The sequence below is a fragment of the Cetorhinus maximus genome, chromosome 24 (assembly GCF_964194155.1).
Source record: "Cetorhinus maximus chromosome 24, sCetMax3.hap1.1, whole genome shotgun sequence".
Lineage (NCBI taxonomy): Eukaryota > Metazoa > Chordata > Chondrichthyes > Lamniformes > Cetorhinidae > Cetorhinus > Cetorhinus maximus.
In genome coordinates, this window is record NC_135902.1 from 4077320 (window position 1) to 4103553 (window position 26234).

At 39.2% G+C, this 26234-nt stretch overlaps 1 protein-coding gene across 1 annotated transcript in view; it reads right to left on the bottom strand.

The window, feature by feature from the left end:
• Nucleotides 1-1157: 1157 nt before the first annotated feature.
• cox10 (cytochrome c oxidase assembly factor heme A:farnesyltransferase COX10) overlaps nt 1158-26234 on the bottom strand; it is a 130344-nt gene continuing 105267 nt past the window's right edge. Inside the window, exons 5-7 of the mRNA XM_078570680.1 lie at nt 24283-24353; nt 7713-7945; nt 1158-3707 (exon numbers count right to left, since the gene is read on the bottom strand). Coding sequence (XP_078426806.1) covers nt 3283-3707; nt 7713-7945; nt 24283-24353 — 729 coding nt within the window. The 3' untranslated portion in view covers nt 1158-3282. The remainder of the gene's footprint in view (nt 3708-7712; nt 7946-24282; nt 24354-26234) is intronic.

Sequence of the window (26234 nt, forward strand, 5' to 3'; positions counted from 1 at the left end):
TTTGCAGAATACCTGCGGTTTGTCCGCAAGAAAGACCCAAACCTCCCTGTCGCTTGCCATTTTAACACTCCACCCTGCTCTCTTGCCCACATGTCTGTCCTTGGCTTGCTGCATTGTTCCAGTGAAGCCCAACGCAAACTGGAGGAACAGCACCTCATCTTCCGACTAGGCACTTTACAGCCTTCCGGGCTGAATATTGAATTCAACAACTTTAGATCTTGAACTCCCTCCCCCATCCCCACCCCCTTTCCGTTTCTTCCCCCTCCCTTTTGTTTTTTCCAATAATTTATATAGATTTTTCTTTTCCCACCTATTTCCATTATTTTTAAATCTATAACTGTAATGCCCTGTCAGTCTTTCCACCCCACCCCCACTAGAGCTGTACCTTGAGTGTCCTGCTATCCATTCTTAATTAGCACATTCTCTTAGATAATATCACCACCTTCAACACCTCTTTGATCCTTTTGTCTGTGACATCTTTTGATTATCTGCTCCTAACACTGCTTGCTTGTCCCTACAACCACCCCACCCCCCCCAACCTCTCTCCCCCCACCCCACCTTAAACGAGCTTATATTTCACCCCTCTCCTAACTTTACTCAGTTCTGCTGAAGGGTCATGAGGACTCGAAATGTCAACTCTTTTCTTCTCTGCCGATGCTGCCAGACCTGCTGAGTTTTTCCAAGGAAAGTTATTTATTTTTCTGGAACATATCTAAAAACACTTACTTTACTGCCACTAAAGAGGCCTCTTACAAACTTCTTTCCAGAGAAATTCACCCTGCCCGTGGCAACAGTGCAACCTCTGACTCAATATGAGACCAATTAGTAATTATGCATAAAAAATACATTTAGTTTATTTTTAATCAACATCTTTTGACAAAGATATAACTTCAAATAGTCTAATATCTGACCAGGAGCAACGTGATTTAGGTGACAAATTTTTATACTTCCATTCTAAAAAAGACCCATCCAAATAATGTGCATTGTTCTACCAATGGTTTGGATTACATATTCACATTGAAATGTAAGTACTATAATGGAACTTTTTACACTATAATTCCCCTTGTCCTACTTTGCAAAGAAGAGCAGAATGTGACTGTACGCCATTTTATTCTGTTTCTCTCATTTATTATGGACATAAAAAAAGACAATATAAATCAAATATTTAATTTGTTTAATACATTCATGCTCAGATTCCACTCTTTTAATCACATTAATCAATTATTGCAGGTCAAAGTGGCAGTGAATAACAAACAACTGGATGATTACTTTGCATTCTGATCACATTTTCCACTTCAAAATTTTTTTAATGCTTTTATGGGATGTGGGCCTTGCTGGCAAGACCAGCAGTTATGGCCCATTTCTATACAACGCCATGCCCTGCTAGGCCATTTCGGAGGGCAGTTAAGAGTCAAGTACATTGCTGTGGTTCTGGAGCCGTGTACAGGCCAGACCACATAAGGACGGCAGGTTTCCTTTCCTAAATAACATTAATGAACCAGGTGGGCTTTAATGGCAATCCGGTAGTTTCATTGTTCCCTTTACAGATTCTAGCTTTTTTAAATTCCAGGTTTATTCAATTAGCTGAAGTTAAGTTCCCCAGTTGTCCCAGTGGAAAGTGAACTCACAAACCCCAGATCATTTGTCCAGGCCTCTGGACTATGAGTCCAGTTACATAACCGCTATGCAATTCACCCCCTAATTCAACCACTGGTACACAATTATATATACACAAAAAAAAAACACCTTTAGCATTAGGCTGCATTGTTGACATAAAAAATATAGTAAAGTATGATGATGTGTACACTTTTTGTTGTATATCCACTTGAAATATGAAATTAAGACTATTTATATGTTGTGACCTTCCAAACTGTGCAGAAACAATCTTTGAGTTTCACTAAGGCGATGGAGTGGTAGTTACTGTTCTGTCCTTTGTGGTAGCAATTTGAGATGAAGAATTAAAAGTATCACACATAGTGTACCAATTTAGTTGCAATTATTGTATTGGTATAATAAATAAATCTGGTGTTAACATGGGTTGTGATTCAGATATTTTTCCTTTTATATAGTTCCATAATGTAACTCTCAAGATGAGAATGGGATGTTTCTGGACTATCAGCTTTCAAAGGACATGTTCGGCAACACGAATTGCTGACTGACTGTAGTTTAGTCAGACTTAATATGTGGGAAGAATGCTGTTCAGGCACAAGGGCAATAACTCTAAATCAATACTGAAAAATTAACTTTAATGTGCCATATAAAGTGTCACAGCACTCCTGAACAAAGGTGTCATTGTTAACTGCAAACTTTGGATTGGAAGAGAAATGCCTTGAACATGTCCTAGTGTGTGGCTGGAAGTCTCAATGGTTCTGCAACAGGTTAATGTTCTGGAGTGCTTTCACAGTAAGTTCAATTCAATGAAGTGCCACAATTCTAGGAGAATTTATTTTATTTTTTTTTCTGGAAGAACGCATCTGAATATTTTACAATTAGTTTTAAGAACACACAACGTTTGTTGTGCAAATCACAGGCCACAGATTTTTCAAGAAATCCTGGATTTTCAGAATTCTTCTCGTGATGAAAAATGTTTTAATTTGTTATTGGTGTGTTTACATATTGTGACCAAGGGATACCTATAGGATCTGAGGCCATAATATGTCAAGGGGCATATTTCAGGGAGATCAGAAGACACATTTATGGACACAATGTGGAAGTTGAAAATATAGGACCTTTTTGAGGATTAAATTATGAGGGCAGACTGCATAAATTTGGCTTGTATTGCCTGGAATTTAGAAGATTGAGGGTTGGCTGATCAAGGTATTTGAAGTGTCATAAAGATTCCATAGGGTGGACACAGATTAACTATTTCCCTGAATGAGTGAGGAACAAGGGGACGTAAAATCAGAGCTAGAGCAGTTCGGAGAAAAGTCAAGAAACATTTTTTCTACCTAAAGGATAGTAGACATCTGGAATTGTCTCCCCCAAAAGGCTGTGGATTCTGAGATAATTGGAGCTTGCAAAACTATTAGATAAGGGAATCAATGGATATGGAGTTGAGGTACAGATCAGCCGTGATGTGTTGAATGGCTGAGCAAGCTTGAGGGGATGAATGGCCTACTTGTGTTCCTATGAAGATGAAAAGAACAATTTTTATGTAACATTACAAAATCATAAACAGTGGTACAACTTCCAGGAAGGAATCAGTGCATCCCAATTGACGAGGCCGTAACAACATGATACAGAAATAGTCTTTGCCACCTTTTGAAGACTTCATAACGAATGTTATGCTTGCATTTCTGTTTTAACTTTGTGGTGAGCTATTCCCTCATTTCCAAATAGAGATTTCTTGCAGGTCAGCATGAGGAGCAACAACATAGGGAGATGCCAGAGGCTGCAAAAGAAAAGTTTTCGAGCATTGTTGCGATTTGAATCCCTGTAAAATCGATAGCCGAGGTAGCTGATATACAAGTTGATTGGGAGAGAAATGAGTGGAAAAGTCCATGTTGTTACATCAAAGACAGGACACAGAGTTGACAGTCCAATGAGAGCAATGCAGTGGCGGAATGCCACCCGTTTGCATAGCAATGGATGTGTGACCGACATCATGCGGTATCCACCTCGTGAGTAATCTTCTCGAAGGTTCCAGCTTAAAGCATTGAAATGTGGGAACTGCCAGGAATACAGGATACCACCCAATAACAAAGCACCTAAACAGAGGGGCAGGGAGGGGAGCATTAGACTTCAAACAATGACAAACTCATGTTACTCTCCTAAAATGATTAAATTCTAAGAAGTTTATCTTCTGCATATAAAACGTACAAAAAATGACATTAAAAAGCTGATATTAAGCTTTTACACTCAATTCCTTGCACAGTAATCCCCTAATTTTATGGCCTGAAGCCCCTTTTAAAGTGACAGGGAAATCAACTTAGGCCATTCTTTCACACATTCCAGTGCCCAGTGGTTTTGGCACTGACTAATATGGCATACTATCTACATGAAAACCAGAGACAAATGTACTACATTAATTACAGTGCTTAAAAGATGTGACTAGATCATGAATTGTTAAATCTTTAGATTCACAATTTCATTTTTGGCTAAATAGCCTAAGGCGTTAGAGGAATCTCAACAGTGCAACATTGTCATTCCTTCCATTTTGACGCTCTCACTGGCACCTGCGAGACAATTAGATAAGATACACTGATGCTGCTATGTCGAACTTTTCCTAAATAAAAATGCTTCTATGATCACTAAATAAACATATCACATTTTATAACTATATTATCATTTCTGGTAAGGAGGAAAATGTAGGAACAAGTGAAGAAGCTGGTTGCGTCTGCAAGATGACCCTTACTACACCAGCACCCTTATTGTGTCTTCAAAACATGAGAAAACCTTACCAGTCAGTATTACAAGAAAGGACTTTGCATTGTTAATACAATAATGAAAATTTGTTTTGTCTGCCTGACTTGAACACATCTCTCAAAGGGTTCAAAATCCATAGTCTCATGTAGTTGGACTACCTCAGTAATCTATTTATAAAACCCTCAGTAGATAAGAGATCAATTACACATTAGATGCTCACTGCATCAGATTAAACCTTTTTCAAATGTCACAAACATCAAGTAATGACCCAAAATGATGGTAAAATATGGGCTATATCCATTTCTTTTAAAATCCATTTTGAGAAAATAATAAAATGTTATAGATGTAAATGGTCAAAATAAAGAGAGAACCTGGGACAGTTTTATGGCATGATGTGTATCAATATATCAGTTACATAGAGTACTCAATTCTGCACACGGCAAGCTAAAAATCTAATTTGGGCCCTAAGGAGAAAGCACAAAGCTGAGGTGAAGTGTTGCTGCCTAATGAGGGAGGGAAAACCAACTGCAGATTCAGTCTAGGCTGATCTTTTTGCTATATCTGGGCAGAGATACAACTATCATCTATGGTGGGGACGGGTGTGCAATGTGATAGAGGCACAGGCTACAAAAAAAGTAAAACATTTCAATTATCAAGGGTAATAACACAAGCATGAGCTGAAGATATAATGGCTGACTTTAGGAAAACGTCAACATCCTGTCTAAGCCTGTGTCACTTAAGGTATAACCCCAGCAATATCAAAGTGAGGTCCTTAAGAAGCAGAGCTAATTTTATCCTCCCCGTGGACACGAATATTGGAAATTCCCAAACAGGATTTTGATTTTATGATGACTTACACAATCCCAAATATATTTTTATAGTGTTCATAGACCCAGCATGGGTAGTTTATTACTACCACTGTAAAGGTGTTGTGAAAAAACTAATGCCATGCATTGGAAAAAAGTACAAACTTGTTTCTAAGGTACTGGAGCTGTGACGGATCTCTCTGTAGTCAAGGAGTCGAAAGTGTTAACTAGTACTAGTGACCAGTTTTAGAATTCTGTTAAGTCAGTTCTATAACAGCCCAATTTTAAGTTTGCCCTGGTATGATTTCCAATTCTAGTAGCCAAATATTTCAGAGTGGGCAGTAGTCACCTCATAATTTCATGGAGTAATGAAATTCTAGCTAATGCTGTCTGAAGTCACACTTTTTAACATGAAGAAAAATAGCAGAAAAAGAATATTCGATGAGCAATTACAGAATACTACATATTGAGGAAGAATTTGATAACTCGGTCATTTCATTATAATTTTCCAAAGGATATTCTGTAAGTGCTCACTGTCTATCCTCTTTACAGCTCAGCACAGGAGTGACAGGATACACAAGAGTCATTAGTCCTGTTTACATTAGCAGATGGAACGACTATCTGGTCAGTGGGGTTGACGGAGCCTGGAGCTGCCCTGTTTACATTACAGTTTCAGATCAGGGCAGCTCTGATGACAGATTATGAGTTGCATATGCTAGTTTCACTTGGAAATGTGTCAAAGGCTACAATATGTCAGATACTTCCAACAGTATTCAGCTGGCTTCGCAGTTGCTAGGTAGCTCAAAGGCCATCACAGTGAGGCCACATGAGGTAGCAGTTTATATAACACTTATTCTGATGTCAAACTATTACAAAGCACAAGGAAGGAAAATGCTTGTGGTTCCAGGGTGATTATACCACAAATGGGAATGCTATGCTTAAGGCATCGAAGTGGAATGTCACCAAAAGCAATTGAAATTCAACCTTGATGTTGAACAATTTAAATCTGCTGAGTTAGTAACAGTTTGATATTACTCTATCACATTTATTATATTTTATAACTGGAGGTTAGAATCCATGTCCCTACAACTCCATGTGCTCTGTTCTGGCAGTTTTAGTGGAAACAAAATTTACTGTTAAAAAAACATTTATGCACATTGTTAAGGAAGCTTGTCTTGCTGAGAGCCAGCACAGTAACTGTGACCAGCTCCACTCAAAACTTTACACTCAATTTAAATAGAATTCCTGGGGTCCCAGTATAAACAAGATATAAATTTTCCCCAAGCTTGAATCCATGTTGTTTTCACTTCGCTTGGATGCGACTATTGACAATTAATGGCATCAATGTACTTCAGGCAAAGCAGTGCTTGTTTCCATGATTGAAAACTGTTGTATTAATATCATTAACATCTGCAGTAAAACAGTGCTCACTTGAGTACTGTTGATCTCAGGCCACCAAGGCAGCACACTGTCTGGTGCCCTTCTGTTGAGTCACCACCCACTATGAGAAAATCCCTTTATCTGATCAGCAATTAATGATAAGGGCCATCATGTGTCCACTGGGACCACCTTAGATCAATTGCTGGGTGGTTTGTGCCCTTAATTTGTGCCTTGCCCAATTCACCAGATTTGGTCTAGCAATGATGTGGCATTTAATAACAAGTGGGTCAAGTGCAATCTATTATTTCAATTCATGCCAGAAGGACATTCATTCATTCTGAATAGTCACATTGTTCTTTCTAAATCTTGACTCTGGAAATAGGCAGGTTTAGAAACAATTATGGGATGACCATTTACTGAACAATCATGTGGATCTTCACAGGAACAGCAGTCCAATGAGTATGGCACAAATGTCTGAATGTGAACTAATTGATCTAATCATAAAACAGTTGGCTGTTTGATATACAGAAAATAACCAACCTAGAACTCAGAAGCTACAGCCGTGCTGCTAACATATTTGGGGAATGTAGTTCTATGCTATGGAGTGCAGGAATGTAAATCTATTCAGTCTTAAAAAATGGCTAAATGAATACAAACTAGATAACCATTTGCTGCTATGCTGCATATTTCACTGAAATAAATGCATGTCTGCATGATCCCCCAACAGATCACAAGATAAATATGGATGAGGAAGGTCATTCAGCTATCCCTAGTTAATCCATCCAGAATGACCCCATAAAGTCCCTCCACTGTAGCTTTTACTTGGTTTGTAAATGATTCTAGGTTCTCCTCTCTATCTGAAGTTCAATCCACATGTTGATCACGCTCTATGTGAAGAAAAAGTTCTGATACAAGGTCTAGTTGTGTTCCTAAATTATCCAACACTATAGGGTTAGGCTAGTTCTACCTGTCATGAATTAATTAACATTTGTATCCTGTTGTCATAGAAAGAATTCCTTCCTAAACTGTTCTTTCTGTTCATTGAAAATGATCATCCATATTTATAACTAACAGAAACAAGTTTGTCAGGAATGAAACTCAATATACATTCAGTGCACATCCTTACATTTCCTATGTGCACTTTTTGTAGGACAGACTTACCTGCGCCAATGGTGCCTGTCGCTGCTGTCCATCCCATAACTGGAGGAATGGCTCCAACCACAGAGCCTACCCAAGTGTTAAGTATACTCAACCGTTTCATTGGGGTGTAGCAGCATGTGTAGAGGAAAATGTTAAAGGCTCCTAAAGCTCCAGTCAGTGGGTTAACTCCAAGAGTCAGTAGAGCTATACCAGGCACACTGCAGGCAACAGCGAAAGATACTGCATGGAGAGGGCTGAGGGTTTAAAAAAAAAGCATAAATCAGCAAATTGCATAAGTTACGCTCCTTACAAAATTCCAAAAGGTTTCCAGAAAAAAACATATCAGTCAACGTTGTTCCCAGTATCACTGCTGTTCCCAGTATCACTGCTGTTCCCAGTATCACTGCTGTTCTCAGTATCACTGCTGTTCTCAGTATCACTGCTGTTCTCAGTATCACTGCTTCAGGTTTCAATGTTACAGTTAAATGTCTACATACCAAATAGAAATGTTGTCTGCTCTTTCTCCAGCACCACCTCCTCTATCCCTCACAATAATGTGGTTATTGTCAAGTGAATGGATCATATTTGCGTCAGGTATTTTTGCCTAGTCTGCAATTATGAATGCCCAAAACTGCCACGTTACTTTGAGTTGATGCTGGGGCAAGTGTTGTTTTGTACATTGATAGGTGGGTTGGGTGAAATCTGACTAATTAATATAACCAGCATTATTCCTTCAGAGTCATTTACAGCACTGAACGAAGCCATTCGGCCCATCCAGTCGACACTGGGTCTTTTGCAAATTTCCTACAGTAAAGGCAATTAAAGGTAACCCGCAAGTTTTCTTTTTAAGTTTCTAAAATTAGATACTGAGCTAAGAGCAAATTATTTAAAAAATTATTGGAGGGTGTTCTATGCAGGTTATTCCATGAATTGCTTGACATATTACATTACGTGGATTTTTTATTTGTGGTCCACATCCTATGAAACCCAGAACCCATCCCTAATTGCCCTTGTTCAGAGTCAACCACATTACTGTGGGTCTGGAGTCACATGTAGACCAGATGAGGTAAGGACGGCAGATTTCCTTCCCTAAAGGTCATTAGTGAACCTGATAGGTTTTTACAACAATCGTCAATGGTTTCATGGACTGTTAATTCCAGATTTTTATTGAATTCAAATTTCACCATCTGCCATGATGGGATTTGAACCAGGGTCCCTATTAACCTGGGTCTCTGGTATACCAGTCCAGTGACAATATCACTATGTCACACCCAGACTCAAGAGTGATTAAGTGAATTATAGGTATTTCTCATGTATCATGTTTGTCTATGTAAACCACTTGCAGGTTTTCAGCAGAATCTAATTAAATTATATTTATAATTCCCAGTTGCATTGATTTGTGCACATACAATTTTAACTTCTGTTGCTGTTTTTCCATTGCAGTGTTACAAGGGTTTGATATGCTCAAAGAACATTGTGTTTCTCCCAATGCTTCGTGAGTTTACTAAGTGAGTAGCTGAGCCATATGGGCAGTCTCAGGATTAATTCCCGTTCTATGCCGTGTTATCTGATTCCAGCTGGCTGGGTTCACGCTTCTCATCGTCACCCAGTGACCCCAGGTGAAGGTGGATACATTTGGATGTTGGCAGAGGACAGGATCCACCTCGGAACCCCTGCAGTTGAACCGCTGTTCACAGTTAACGTTGAGACGTGTGTTTGGATGGAGAAAATGTTTTGAATTGGTACCTGGGATGAGGTTGTCGTATGATGAGAGGTTAAGTAAATTGGGCTTATATTCTCTGGAGTTAAGAAGAATGAGAGGTGATCTCATTGAAACTTAAAAAATTCTGAAGGGGTTGGAAAGGGGGGATGCTGAGAGATTGTTTCCATTAGTCAGGAAACTAAAACATTGGGGCGCAGTCTCAGGATAAGGGGTCTATCATTTAGGACTGAGATGAGGAGAAATTACTTCATTCTAAGGGTTCTGAATCTTTGGAATTCTCTACCCCAGTGGGTTGTGGATACTCCACTGTTGAACACATTTAAGACTGGGATAGACAGATTTTTGGTCTCTCAGGAATTAAGGGATATGGGGAGTGAGTGGGAAAATAAACTTTATGTCCAAGATCAGCCATGACCTTGGTGGAGCAGGCTTGATGGGCCATGCGGTCTACTCCTGTTTCTATTTCTTATCTTATGTTCTTATGGAGTGCTCAAATGCAACTAGCTTTTGACAGGGGTCAAAAATATTTAACACACAAGGGACAATGAAAGCACTGATATAGTAGACACTGGGATTTAATAAAAGAAAATGTTGAATAGTAACTTTTACATCAGCGTCACTGTAGCAAGGAACTCTGAAGTGAATTGCTCCAAAGTTCACGACAGGTTTGGAAGGCAAATTCGTAGAAATGTCCTGAAGCCTGATCCAAGTTCCTTTGGAATCAGTGGCGTGTATCCCTGAAGATTTCAATGTCATAATACTTGTGTGGTGATATCGTGATATTTGGAGACTCTAACATTAAAAGAAAAAAAATGATTTGTATTTCTAAAGTGCCTTTCATGACCTCAAGATGTCCCCAAGCGCTCGGCAGCCAATGAAGTACTTTTGAAGTTGTAATGCAGGACATGTAGCAGCCAACTTGCACAGAGCTCGGTCCCAAAAACTGCAATGTGAGACTGATGAGATAATGTTTTTTGCGTTGACGATTGAGGGATAAATATTAGCCAGGATAACTTCCCTGTCCTACTCCAAAATTGCACCATGGGGTCTTTACGTCTACCTTAAAAGAGCAGACTGGGCCTTAGTTCAACACTTCATTCGAAAGGCAGCACCTCCAACAGTGCAGCATTCCCTCAGTATTGCACTGGAGTGGGACCGGAAACCTAGAACCTTCTGACTCAGGGGCGAAAGTGTTATCAACTGAGCCATGGCTGACACCATATTCAAAGTTCTGTTGTTAATAATGCAGGTGAGCTGGCTGCAGGTTACTAGAGGCAAAAAACACATTCATCAAAGTAGGTAGGAAGGGCTGGGCCAAATGTTAATCTCACTAGGTGATGACATCATATTATTGTTATTCATTCCTTCTTCTGTTAGTGAACATGAACTAGTCAAGACTATGTTTGCAATGCAGGTCAAATGTGAAACCATTAGATGCCAGGGATTCCATTTGAGTTTGGAACTCAACGTGACCTCAAACTGCTCCACTATTATGCCAAAGTTTGTGTGCTAATGTACTTCCGATGAATACCATATACACATACCTAAAAAGTACAGAATTATATGCCTTTATTATATAAGTCGATTAATGAGTCAAATGCAGGCCTATTACTCAGTCATCACATTTTTTTTTTATTCGTTCATGGGATGTGGGGGTGTTGCTGGCTGGGCCGGCATTTATTGTCCATCCCTAACTGCCCTTGTTCAGAGGACATTGCTGTGGGTCTGGAGTCACATGTAGGCCAGACCAGGTAAGGACAGCAGATTTCCTTCCCTAAAGGACATTAGTGAACCAGATGGGTTTTTACGACAATGATTTCATGGTCATCAGTAGACTTTTAATTCCAGATTTTTTAATTAAATTCAGATTCCACCATCTGCCGCGGGATTCGAACCAGGGTCCCCAAAGCATTACCCTGGGTCTCTGGATTACAGTCCAGTGACAATACCATTACACCACTTGCATGCATTTTAAACATATTTCCCTACAACAATGACTACATTTCAAAAAAAATTCAATGGTTGCAAGTACTTTGGGATGTGTTAAGGACAGAAAAGATGCTGTGTAAATGTGTATTCTATTATTCAGTTTTAGTCTGTCTTTAAGCACAGTAAAATGTAGAGGGGGATTTATGATTGCAACAGTCGTGCAGGTTATTATGATAAACTAAGTTGCTTTATTGTCATTTGAATGTTCCTATTGTAGATGCTACTACTAAGTAATGAATACCCATGTTATGCATATGGCATGGGAAATTCAACATTACACAGAAATATAAAAATTAATGATGATTTTGACATGTATTATCTAAAACTGAACAGATTAACTTGCAACTAAAGAAACTATTTTGAAGGGATTCCTAGCAACATTGTTTGTCCAAAGATTGTAGCACAAATCCCAACACTTCTTCTGACAATCTGATTCCTTCATTGTAAAACAAGTAGTTGAACATGAAAAGTAACAGAATGTGGAGTTAATGAAACAAAGAAATTGAGGCGGTAGAGCTCTCTTGTGTGGTAAATGTTGATGACAATATCTTTTACAAAGGTTTTTTGAGGGCAGATGGTGTTGCTTCACAATTGCATAGCGTGAACAGGTTCTGGTGCATGGCCAGGCGTGATTCCCTATCCATCATCCCAGAACGAGCCAGGAACATTGTGGAGTTTCACCAACCTGTCAAGTCAGGATAGTAAGCAACTTTCAGCAAGTGAAGGATGGACACAGAGTGCTGTGATGATAGAGACTCAGTTCATTCAGAGCAGCCACTTATCCTTTATCCTGCAAGATTCTACAAATCACAGCAGGGGGAATGTTAACGTTTAAACTCGTCGACAGTCAAGTAACACTTCAACCCACTTAGTAACAGATTTTTACACCTGTAAGCACTTTACACTGGGACCCGTTGTACTGCAGTAATTCTACAGTTTGCCTGTTGAAGATTATTCCCTTAAAACTAGAAGTAAGATTTGGTTTATAAGTTCAAGGATACTAAATCCTGTGTGAAAATCAGTATACATTTTGATAAAACATTAAAACTGAATGTGAAAAGTTTGCAATTTCAGTGGTGCTGTAAGGGAGTGTTACAGGGGTGGGATGGTGAATGGAAAAAAAAACATCTCATGCAAAAAGTGAATCTGAGCCAATGCATCTTGCTGGGGGCTGGCAAGGTCATAGGTTTGGGAGCAGATAGCTTATTCACTCTTTTGGCTGGGAAATGCTGAGTAGCTCTGAAGAAACCTATGGGGAAGAGGGAGGAGGAGGGAAAGTCTACAAGATTCAAATAGCACTTTCCATTTTAAATTAAGCCTTTTGTTTGTTAGATCTGAAGTCATGGGGGATATTTGAATAACTTGCAGCAATTCCAGTTGGCTGACTTGCTCTGCCAAATCACATGTAATACCAAAGGTGGAACAGCACACTTCAGCTGACATACAGAAACTAGCTGGATCTGATTACACCTTCATAACATTTACATTAAAAAATGCAAATCCATACAAGATTTTTTTTTACACAGTTTGGCCATCAGACTTTCTACCGTCAGCCACATTTAGGGCTAACTTCCAATAGTTTACAGTGCAGTTGTGATATCATGGTGACAATCTGGTAAAGGAACACAAATTATAGTTACTGAAATGATTTGCTGACTCCTGCATGCGTAGATTAACACTCAAAACAGGCCTAATCATTTTGGAATTACAGTTTTTAGTGAAGTCTGCAAACGCTCAATCATAAATACCTTCCATCCTATCCATCATATATTCATGATGTTTGTAATTGAGATGGATAACTGGCTTAATGCATGTAGGGGGATAATATTTTCTGCAAATAAGAATGGATGTGGAGTAGAAGTCTTTGATTAAGTAGAAGGCATGGTCTGGCATCAGGCAGATTGCGAAAGATTAAAATGCAAAAATATCAGTGAAGAAGGAACGGTGTAAGGCGGCTAGGGATAAAATGGTGAGCTGAATGCATCAACACCAGCCTTTCTCACCATCCCCCCATATACCAAACGAAAGTCTTCAAGACCCAGCATTGCTCACTTCTTAATGGATTGGACTGAACTCTCATCCTCAAAAGAATCTCTAGTCTAGCTTCTCCTTAAAGAATTTTTGAAACAGACATGTATGTAATAATAGTTTTCTATTCAATTAAATACTTTATGCAAATATGATCTGAATGTCTTTAGATCCTCCATGCACTTGACTGACCAGAATAAAAATACAGCATAGGCTTAATGAATAAAGTGTTCATTGAGAAACCTGTCAACTTACTGTATTTAGTGCTTACAGCTGTGAGATGGGATTCAACTTGAAAGTTGTGGAAGTGTTTGCGGCAAACATTAATTTAGCAGTTTTGTTAACAGCTTCATAAATCATTTTTTTCAATAACGTTGATATGTTCTCTTCAATAAATCATTCTTAAGCATCAAAACAATAGGTTATGAAATATGGCTTAATTGGAATCGATAATGAGAAGATTTATCAAAGTTTGTAAAATAATTTCTCACTTTCTTTGCTTTAAATGGTGACTTTTTTCCAAAGATAAAAACAAAAAACTACTGCAGATGCTGGAAATTCAAAACAAAAACAGAATTACCTGGAAAAACTCAGCAGGTCTGGCAGCATCGATGGAGAAGAAAAGAGTCGACGTTTCGGGTCCACACGACCCATCAACAGAACGACCCTTCTGTTGAAGGGTCGTGTGGACCCGAAACGTCGACTCTTTTCTTCTCCACCGATGCTGCCAGACCTGCTGAGTTTTTCTAGGTAATTCTACTTTTTTCCAAAGGTGTTTATACAGATGTTACTGAAGTATGTAACTGAACAATAAGAGTACTTGAGGACAGCATGATGTGCAACATTGAATGTGACAAAGAAAAAAAACTTGCATTTATACAAGTTTCTTTTATAACCTCAGAATGTCCCAGTGTGCTTCACAGCCAATGAAGCAATCCCCGAAATGCAGTAACTGATGTAATGAAGGGAAGTGTGGCAGCCAATTTGTGCACAAGAGAGCTCCAAAACAGAAGTAGATAAGTGACCAAATAATTTACTTTTGGAACACTGCTTGAGAGATAAAGAATAACCAAGTGACTGAGAGAACTCTGTTGCTTTTCTTCGAGTAATATCATGGGATCTTTTACACCTGAGAGAGAAGACAGAGCTTCGATTTAACATCTCATGCAAATGATCAGGTGTGCATTTATATCACATCTTATGATCTTAGGATATCGCAAAGTGCTTCAAAGCCAGTGAAGTATTTTGAAGTGCAGTCACTGTTATGTAAGCAAACATAGTGGTCGTTTACACAGAGCAAGGCTTTACATAGAGTAAAATTACCTGTTAAGTCTTTTTTTTGCATGATGGTTAAAGGATAAATATTTGCCAGACATTTGTTTCCCCCTGAACAGGTAGATGGGGCCTCAGTTTAACAGCTGCAAAATTGAATGGAAGTGTCAGTCTAAGTTATAGATTCAAGACGTGAGGAAGAGGTGAGAGTGCTATCAAATGAGCCAAGGTGACTCTTATTACAAGGTAAGCCAAAGTGGGAAATTAGTGAAAAGGAAAATAATTGCAATTTGTATGGTAGGGATTACACTACCATTTAGAGGCAAGTCCAGCCAAATATTCAAATATCTAACGGTGGCAGCAATGAAAATCCCAATGAGGTACAGTGGCCACAATGAAACACTGGGGAACTTCCAAAATAATAGCTTACAGCTTTGGTCAACTGCATACAACTATTGGATAGAACACAGAAGAGCAAAACAATCTATTAGAAAATTATTTAGATTATGCCGTCATGAACTTTGGTTGCCTATTTAAAATTTCCAGTTAACAATGACTGAAGAAATCAGTATTACATCTTCGTTGCTAATGAGATATATCTAAATTCAGAGTAATGTAAAGAACAAACGTGCATCACACTGAGGCTCACTACCAATCCCAGTCCAACTTGTTTACTGTGAACTCAGTACAAGTGAGACAAGTAAAGGGGGCAGCTTAGAGGAATTAGTCACCTTATCCAGTGACACTAAACTCGATAACTAATTAACACTAACAAGGCTTAAGACTGAACTAATTTTAATCAGTATGAGGTGGTATTTTAGTTCGGAAGGCAGTTTTAGTGCCATAGTTTAGTCCTATACTATAAGATTAGGTTACATTCCACGGCTGTCAGTAAAAGAATGTAAAATGTAATTTTATGATTTATATCAATAACTCTCCTCAAGGATAATCAACATGTAGAACGGACTTCTGGTAGAGCAGTGGAAATAAAAACTCAGCACCATTGACATAACAACTGATTTCCACAATGGGAGAGCGTTTTAGGGACTTTCTGGATGGATCAGCCTTCCACATCCATGTTTATCTCGTGAGGTTGGTGCCTTTGAAACATTCATTGTCTTTACTGTGAGGGTGATGTAAACTATTTTACTTCTGAAGGAGTGGGGAATAGAGGTGGAAAAAGGATATTCTACATCCGGGGCACTGAAAATACAAATTTGGAACAAATCTCCCCCTCTTATGGGCAGTGAAAGTGGAGGAACAGGTTGCAGCTCGAGAGATCAAACAGACAGTGGTGACATGCTTTCAAAGGAGGAGAATGAGGGCAGTGTAAAAGGTAAGATCAATGGAATGTGCCATGGAAAGAATCAAACTGAGCTGTGTAGTCATGGAGTACATAGAAAAGACTCTATGATAACAGCAATAGCTAGGTAGCTAAATTACAACATATTAATGGCATTCCTCCATTTTGATCAAAATCAAAGTCTAATTATGTAAAATCTCATTTTTCTGTGAAGGTTTTACATATTTTGAATGCGTTTACAAGTATGGTATCAGTGCTAAGTGATTTTTGCTCTGGATTTATGCTGAACTAATATGACAATTCCAGAATTAGGGTCTGACCTGACTCTTGATGATCTCATTCTGGAGTCTGGTCAAGCTCTGACCTTGGATTTAGGCTGCCATTATACACTAATGGTAGAATGGTACGAAGCTAAATCATTGTGAATCGATGTTATAGCAATAGCACAAAGGCATCCTTAAATTGAATCAACTTCAGGATTTAATATTTATCAGCTGATGATGTTTTGAGCTCTACGGGAGAAACCAGTGGATCAATATTGGGACCTAGCAAATACATTGCAGTACAATGCTGTAGGGTTTAAGTTTGTGATTACCCTTGCTGCAAGTTGTCAATCTGAACTGTGCTGAAAAGGTGATGTAGGAAACAGAGGCAAAGGAAAAGAGATAAAATTGAGCAGTGTGTCAATCCCAGCTTGCACTTGTGCACTTTGTCTTAACCAGTTCAATTGAGACATGATAGTGTGTTACAAAAGGTGAGCTGAAAAGGGAAAAGAGGCACATTAATAATGCACTGAATTATTCACAGAAATAGTTTGAGGATGCACAGCGAATTACACGTATTCTAGTCATCTTAAACTTCAATATAAATGCAAGGTTTCAACGTTTAGGCCGAATTGTGAAAAAAAATGGAATAAGTGGTGCTTGAACCAAAAAGGAAACAGTGTTCGCAGCAGAGCAGACAATTTAACATACAGACTACAGTCAATGAAATCAAATGCCATTGTTTTAAATATATTTTAAACAGTTCTGTTCAGTCGTGCTATTGGAATGGCATTGGAGTGTGGCAAAGGCGCTGATTTGTGACCAATGGAAACTAGAAGGGAGAATAAAGCTGATAGATTCAGTAGCGAAGTAGTAGGTTTGGGGTGTGCAATGGAAGACGATGACGATGAAGGTGGCATGTTTCATTAGTTTTATCAGGGTGTAGTGGGTTTTGGTAGGAAGGATAATGCTGGCAGTTTTGCAGGTGCATTGGACCAGGTAGGAAGGACAATGCTGATAATGGGTTTAATTTGTGCAGAATGGGAAAGTCATTAATTTTTTCGATCAAGTGTTTGAAACAACGTACTCTTCCTGACAAGCCAGGTTTAAAAATGAGTTTAAAGAGCCTGCTACTTTGGAGAAAGTTCATGCATAATATTTTTGATGTAATGCCACAGACACCCATCATTTGAAGCCTCATATCTTTGTAGCTAGCTAAAAGCTTTATCAGAATGTGCCTGCAAAGAGTCCAGAATCCTTACCAGTTGCCAGTGCCACTTGGGACCTATCTGGCCAGCAGTGAAGTTTCCAGACTTAAATGCTTAGCAGAAAACAGGATCAATGCCAGCTAAGCATCTCTGGGGGAAGTCAGAGACCTGAAATAGCAGGTGTTATGGAGCAGTTATAATAACACCGCACATTTAAGTTGGGCTGGGCATTTAAGTTAGAGACTGTTTAAACAATCATTTTAACCTAAACAGTTAAAAAAGGACAATGGTCAGGGACAAGGCAGTGGGCCGGGGGAGGGGGCGGGGTGTGATGTGGTCGCAGTCAGTATGGTTCCCTACACTTACTTTGTTCTTTTGTTACTTTATATTAAACAGAGAGAATGGATCTTCCCAAATAGCTGTATCCTGTGAGAACCTACGTAACCACCCATCCGTTAACCTGTGACATCAAAATAAGTAGAAAATGTTCTAATTCCAGGTGTTTTATGAACACTACTTTGTAATGCACTCAAAACACTTCTCCCTTTCTGAATAAATGAGCTAAAATACGTTTAAATATGCAAAAAGAAATGCCATGGAAATTGAGTAACAAATGCTGAGTGTTTTACTTTAAATGTCTGCAAGAAAGTCAAGTAACTAATAGAACACTCAAAACTAACCTGAACATTGTGTGCATTCCTCAAGAGGCTGCATGATTTACAAAAATTGTCATTTCTCAGCCAACAGAATGTGATATTTTGGAAGAAAAATGTGACAGCAAGAAGATAGGCGCATTTATTTTGCGAGACAGTGTAAAGGTGCAGTACAGGAACGCAAAGAGTACTGAATTTGTTGCTTTATCAGTGCAAGCCTTTAACTGGACATTTTAATGTACTGAAAAAGTGTAAGTCGTCAGAGATAAAGAGATTCAAGAGCTTTTAAACACTGCGTGAGGAAATTAAGATTAAAATAAGTGCCATGAATTACAACTGCCTACCTGACTTCAAGTTAAAGCAGAATTATAAACTGTGGGTTTGTGTTGAATAGGACATTAGTAAGAGAAGTGTACAATGGTATAAGTTCCATCAAATTAACTCAGCTTGACCTCTGGAAGAAGATGGCAGCAGCAGTGAAGACAGCTCCATTAGGAGTCCATCTCTCTTCGCAGCTCCTCACCAAAAGCAGATGGATCCTCCTTTCAGCAATTCGCACCGTGACTCCAAGTTTATAGATGAGCATCTGGGATGTTTCCTCACGCAGTGTGTGGTAAAACAGAGTCAAATCTATCAAGTGCCCAGGCTTTTAATTAATGAGTTGGAAACCTGCATTGTACACCTCTAGATGCAAGGACTCCCTAGCCTCACAAAGAAAATGAAAGAATGCCTTGAGGTGTGAAGGGTCAGCAACGTGTGCAAGATTAATGTTTAAGAATCCAAGGTCCTGAAAGCTCTCAAGTTCTGCAGCATAATGTTAACACTTTTATATCTATGAGACAGAGGCACAATAGAACACTACATAACGCTGTGCTAAGCATTTGGGAAGACATAGATCAAAATAAAAAAGTACATTTGGCTCATGCACAGCGAGAATTCTGTTATGAATCATTAAACTGTTATGTCTGTTATTTGCTCTTAAGGCACAGGGTCTCTTCAGACACTTGGATATTATAGGCCAGTTTACATTTCAACATTATTAGTTGAATTGCACAAACTATTTCAATGATTCTGTTTCCCTGTCATGGGAGACACTCTAACCATTAATTTCATTTTAACCAGAAAGCATTTTTACAAAGCAATGCTCAGTAACAAGTTGAAGCAAATGACTAAATTAAAGTGACAGCAGTAAGATTTCATACTGTCTATAATTGTCAAGTATCTATATGTAGAATTATCCAAAAAAGTGAAGACTATCAATATAAACTTAAAAATAGTGGCTTGCTGGCCTATGTTGCAGGTCTATTTTATTAAAATGCATGTGAAATACACTCTTCCTCGTCAGTTCTGGTTTTGTAGTTGATCTCAATGTAAGAATGAGTTCTTGTCATTGAATTACTTTGGAGTATTACTAATCTGTCAAAGTACAGATTTATTTCTAAATATTGCTAAAATTGTACCAATTCCATTCATGAATTAGTTCAATGGTAAGGGAATGTTATTAGATATTTGGGCAAAAAGTACACTGGAATCAGTGTAGAGAATATTTGGGTTAATATCAGCAGGAATTATTTTTATTCATTCATAGGATTTGGGCATCGCTGGCTAAGCCGGCATTTATTACCTATCCCTAATTGCCCTTGAGAAGGTGGTGGTGAGCTGCCTTTTTGAACCACTGCAGTCCCTGTGGTGTAGGTACACCCACAGTGCTGTTAGGGAGGGAGTTCCAGGATTTTGACCCAGTGACAGTGAAGGAACAGCAATATAGTTCCAAGTCAAAATAGTGAATGGCTTGGAGGGGAACTTCCAGGTGGTGGTGTTCCCATGTATCTGCTGCCCTTGTCTTTCTAGATGGTAGTGGTCATGGGTTTGGAAGATGCTGTCTAAGGAGGCTTGGTGAATTCCTGCAGTGCATCTTGTAGATGGTACACACTGCTGCTACTGTGTGTTGGTGGTAGAGGGAGTGAATGTTTGTGGATGTGGCGCCAATCAAGCGGATTGCTTTGTCCTAAATGGTGTCGAGCTTCTTGAGTGTTGTGGGAGCTGCACCCATCCAGGCAAATGGAGAGTATTCCATCAAACCCTGACTTTTGCCCTGTAGATGGTGGACAGACTTTGGGGAGTCAGGAGGTGTGTTACTCACCATAGAATTCCCAGCCTCTGGTAGCCAGTGTTTATATGGCAGTCCAGTTCAATTTCTAGTCAATGACAACCCCCAGGATGTTGATAGTGGGGGATTCAGTGATAGTAATGCCATCGAGTGTCAAAGGGAAATGGTTAGATTTTCTCTGGTTGGAGATGGTCATTGCCTGGCAATTGTGTGGTGCAAATGTTATTTGCCACTTGTCAGCCCAAGCCTGGATACTGTCCAGATCTTGTTGCATATGGACGTGGACAGCTTCAGTAATTTGAGGATTCGCGAATTGTGAACATTGTGCAATTATCAGCGAACAACCCCACTTCTGACTTTATGATTAGAACGAAGGTCATTGATGAAGCAGCTGAAGATGTTTGGGCCGAAGACTCTGCTTTGAGGAACTCCTGCATCGATGCCTGGAACTGAGATGATTGACCTCCAACGACCACAACTATCTTCCTTTGTGTCAGGTATGGCTCCAACCAGCAGAGAGTTTTCCCCGATTCTCATTGTTTCCAGTTTTGCTAGGGCTCCTTGATGCCACACTTGGTCAAATGCTGCCTTGATGTCAAGGGCAGGCACTCTCACCTAACTGATATTTGATCAAATGTTAGACAAGGTTGGAGCTGGTGAAAGGGTTAATGAAAAGAAAATAACATGTGCTTTTGCAGAAATTAGAGGGTCTCTTTAGAAAATAATCCTGAAAGAGAGAGGAACACTCAGAAACTACACTCAAAGTGATGGTGCTGGCAATAATGTAAATGTGACAAATCAAACACAACAAACTGATGAACTACTGAAAACAATTAGTCTACATGTTGGAAGCATTTCAATTTTCCAACAATTTTTGTGGTTATATATAGTCAATGCATCAAAACACACAACAGCTTATCACATACTACAAAAGGATTGCATGAACAATTGCGAAGAGTAGAAATGATTACTAATGGATGCATGATCCCAAAATTGGATGGCATACACAATGCTCTATTTGAATGGAGCCCAGGCTCTGATAAGACCCTATTGCTTTTTTAATTCAGTGAAAGGTCTGAAGGTGGATAAATTACCTGGGCCAGATGGATTACACCCCAGAGTTCTGAAGGAGATAGCTGAAGAGATAGTGGAGGTGTTAGTGGTGATCTTTCAGGAATCACTGGAGTCAGGGAAAGTCCCAGAGGACTGGAAAATCGCTAATGTAACCCCCCTGTTTAAGAAGGGAGTGAGGCAAAAGACGGGAAATTACAGGCTGATTAGCCTGACCTCTGTCGTTGGTAAGATTTTAGAGTCCATTATTAAGGATGAGATTTCAGAATACTTGGAAGTGCATGATAAAATAGGGCAAAGTCAGCATGGTTTCATCAAGGGGAGGTCATGCCTGACAAATCTGTTAGAATTCTTTGAGGAGGTAACGAGTAGGTTAGACAAAGGAGAGCCAATGGATGTTATCTACTTGGATTTCCAGAAGGCCTTTGACAAGCTGCCGCACAGGAGGCTGCTCAGTAAGATAAGAGCCCATGGTGTTAGAGGCAAGGTACTAGCATGGATAGAATATTGGCTATCTGGCAGGAGGCAGAGAGTGGGGATAAGGGTCTCAGGATGGCGGCCGGTGACTAGTGGAGTTCCGCAGGGGTCAGTGTTGGGACCACAACTTTTCACTTTATACATTAATGATGTAGATGAAGGAACTGAGGGCATCCTGGCTAAATTTGCAGATGATACAAAGATAGGTGGAGGGACATGTAGTATTGAGGAGGCGGGGAAGCTGCAGAAGGATTTGGACAGGTTAGGAGAATGGGCAAAGAAGTGGCAGATGGAATATAACGTGGGGAAGTGTGAGGTCATGCACTTTGGTAGGAAGAATAGAGGCATAGACTATTTTCTAAATGGGGAGAGAATTCAGAAATCTGAAGTGCAAAGGGACTTGGGAGTCCTAGTCCAGGTTTCTCTTAAGGTTAACTTGCAGGTTGAGTCGGTAGTTAGGAAGGCAAATGCAATGTTGCCATTTATTTTGAGAGGACTAGATGTGTTGCTGAGGCTTTATAAGGCTCTGGTCAGACCACATTTAGAATATTGTGAGCAATTTTGGGTCCCGTACCTCAGTAAGGATGTTCTGGCCCTGGAGAGGGTCCAGAGGAGGTTCACGAGAACGATCCCAGGAATGAAAGGCTTAACATATGAGGAACGTTTGAGGACTCTGGGTCTATACTCGATGGAGTTTAGAAGGATGAGGGGGGATCTGATTGAAACTTACAGAATACTGAAAGGCCTGGATACAGTGGACGTGGGGAAGCTGTTTCCATTAGTAGGAGAGACTAGGACTCGAGGGCACAGCCTCAGAGTAAAGGGAAGACCTGTGGAGAAACTTCTTTAGCCAGAGAGTGGTGAATTTATGGAATTCATTGCCACAGAAGGTTGTGGAGGCCAGGTCATTGAGTGTATTTAAGACCGAGATAGATAGGTTCTTGATTGGTAAGGGGATCAAAGGTTACGGGGAGAAGGCGGGAGAATGGGGTTGAGAAACTTATCAGCCATGATTGAATGGCGGAGCAGACTCGATGGGCCGAATGGCCTAATTTCTGCTCCTATGTCTTGTGGTCTAATATTTTTTCTAATTGCTGAGTTGACAAGTGAGTGTTCAGGGTTGCACAGAATCAATGCTGTAAAAAGCGCCCAAGAAACCTAATCAAACCATTCATTCATTGCTTCTGCAGTCTTCCTCTCCCCAGCGATATACACTGTTTCCTGATTGGCCTCTTCCGACAGTGCTCTTAACCCACCCATTAGGGAAGAGCAAGTGTGCTAATCAAGGTGATTCGTCCAGTTACTTCCTCCCTCCCTTTTGTTTTAATTTAATACTTCCATTCAATAGTACAACTAAGCTCTTAAAATTATTCTAAGGGGAACTGCAGGCACAAAATCACTCTGACAATGGGTGATAGGTACCATAGTAGACTGGGCCACAAACAACATACCATAAACTGTGAGTACATAGAAAATATAAAATTAAAAGAAAAAAAAAGCTTTTGTGGTTAAAATTAGTGATCAATTCAAAAACACTGTAATAATTCTTAAAATACGTAAATGAAAAAACTTCCATTGTTAGCTATTCTTAAAAAAAAATACCAATACAGAAACATAGGAACAGCAGTAGGCTCCTCCTTTAGGTCATAGCTGATCTTTACCTGAACTCTATATCCCTTGATACCCTTACTCAACAATGATCTATCAATCTCAGTCTTGAAATTTTCAATCCCCTTGGCGTCTAAAACCTTTAGCAAAACAGGGGTGACAGTGGGGGAGGAAGAGTTCGAGATTTCTATTATCTCGAGTGAAAAATTTCTTTCTGATTTCACTCTTACGTGGCCTAGATATAATTTTCAGATTGTATCTTCTTGTTCCGGAATTCCCCCACCAAGTCAAATAATATATTATATATATATATCTTACTTACTGAATCCCTTCTTCATTTTAAACACCTTGATTAGATCACTCCTCAAACTATTAAACTCAAACTTTTGTATACCAACCCCTTTAAGGTAAACGCCAACATTCCCATCTGCTTTTCCGGTTACTTTTTGTCCCTGTGCACTAGCTTTTAGTGATTTGCATAGAAGGACAACTACATCTCTGTGCTCAACAGCTTCTAATTTCTCACCATTAAGAAAATATTCTTAGATTCAGAATAGTTTGAACATCCTTTTATTAGAGCAGCAAGTGCTGACACCATAAGAGGTTTCATTCTGGAGGTTTACAGAGCCTAATGGTGTGAGGAGGTTGACTATATACAGTTAGGGGAATATAGGATTCTTCTACTTCCTAGCCTTCCATTAGCCTAAGATTCAGTAATTCAACACGGATGGGAAACCAAAGCTTGTATTTTTCTAGTTTGTGTTGCTCAGTATCACACTGTGCAGTTAACATGAACCATGTGTAAAAAACATTTCAAAGCTTACAAATTAAAAAAAAGCTGTTGAGATTCTAAAAAAGTAACAAGTACAATTCTGAAGAGACCAACCTAATTTGTCCTCTGACCAGAGGTCTGTTCTTCGTCCTATTCATGTTCGAGTCAAATGGCACCTCAAAGAACTATTAGAAATTAAAATGGAACATGGTATTAGACACAGACAATCTGATGAAGCCAATTTAAGTTTGATGTAATAGAGCAAATTGTCTGGAAAGATCAACCTCCAAACACAGTAAGAAGTTGAACCTGAGATTTTGCAGGATAATAAGTATACAGAAAAGCACCTTAACACTGTAGAGTGCTTTCTCAGATGGTTTAGCTCTGTTTTAAGACAGCAATTTTTCTACTGATTTAACTTGAGGATCACAAGAACTTCGAAATTTTAATTTTATATATTCCAACGCTGTAACCTAAATAAAATGGTTTCGGAATCCATTTATTATATAGTTTTGTAAAAAGAAAAGGTAACTTTTTAAAAACACAGTAATATACCAAAGTGAATGGGAAAGGAAGAATATCATTCGCTTTCCACTCAAAGTTCTCCATTTAAAAGTCACCACTTGGTGGGTGTTCCATAGTAGACCAATAGAGGGCCTTCTGTGGTCAGGTGGGTCTGATTTGGGTTCAGGATGATACACAGCATTGCCTGCTATTAGTCAATGTAAGTCTATCAGGAAATGCATCAGCCATGATTATCTCAAAGTAGAACAGAAATAGGTGACATGATTCTCCACAGGCAATTATAATGGTTTATGATATTTCATCCATGGTGCTACACATAGTTGTTGGAATTCACCCTCAACTATCTACCTATTGCCACCCCCACCCACATTGGCCTTCCCCTTTAAAAATGCAATATTTCCCTAAAGTAGACTATGTTCTTTGGAAACAGGTGGCTTGCATGTAATGAATAATCTCAGCTCAAACCCAGTAAAAGGAGACAAGACCAAATACAAGAACAAGCCATGTTGTGTAAAATATGGAGATGAAAACTCCTTAAATATTGAATTTGAGCCATTGCAAAGTAATGGCATTGACATAGTGGTTAGTTTATTTGGAATTGAAGCTAGAGCAAAAGTGAATCACTGCAACAGGCAATTCTTGTGAAACAGATTGAATAATTCTGTATTAAACATATGACCGATACAAGCCTTGATGTGCACCAGGCTACAGCTGCACCAGTCTACAGCTGCTTTTATACTATGATAAGACCTATGATAGTAGCACCTGCCTCCAGGTCTCATCAAGTCAACTATAACTTGAGAGTAAACTTGCTGCAATTTGCTATGATCAGTGACTCATCGGGTACTCAGGCTTGCAGACTGTGCAAAACTTGAGTGGGGCATAAGCAAGGGGCTCAGCTCAAATGCAGGCTTTCCTATTATGAACTGTTTCAAAGAGTTTGCACAGGCACAGTGGATCAAATGGTCATCTTCTGTGCTGTAAGATGCTATGGTTAACCATTTTAATTTCTGAGCAACATTTACTTTTGGAAAGCACAATAAAAAAATCCACCAGGTAGTTTTGCAAAAGAGTGGCAGTCTAAATTGGAACATTCTGCTGGTAACTAAACTTTTGCACAATCCTTTCAATTTCTTTGTGGCAGGAAAGGGGTGATTTATAAGATGCATTCTACACCTAGTAACACTGTGTATTTTCTTTAAAAGCGTCTTGAAGGGCAGGCTGAAGTCAAGTTCCAGGCAAAGCTAATTGGATCATGTGCACTGGATATTCAATTGTTTTAGATTAGTCTATCTCACAATACTCTTAATAAGAGTCTTAGCTGAAATTAAACGTATTGCTTGTTAATCAATGCACTTTTATAATGATTCACCAAGTATATTCAAGCTGGTTCTGATCAAAAATTGTTTTCTAAATGCAAGATTTCTTGGATGTATCCAAAACCTACTTTCTAGGAAGAGTGAACATACAGAAGGGTTCAAACTATTCAAAGGACATATATAAATAATGGCTAAAATGTGCTTGAGGCGGCTGGTTTTGTT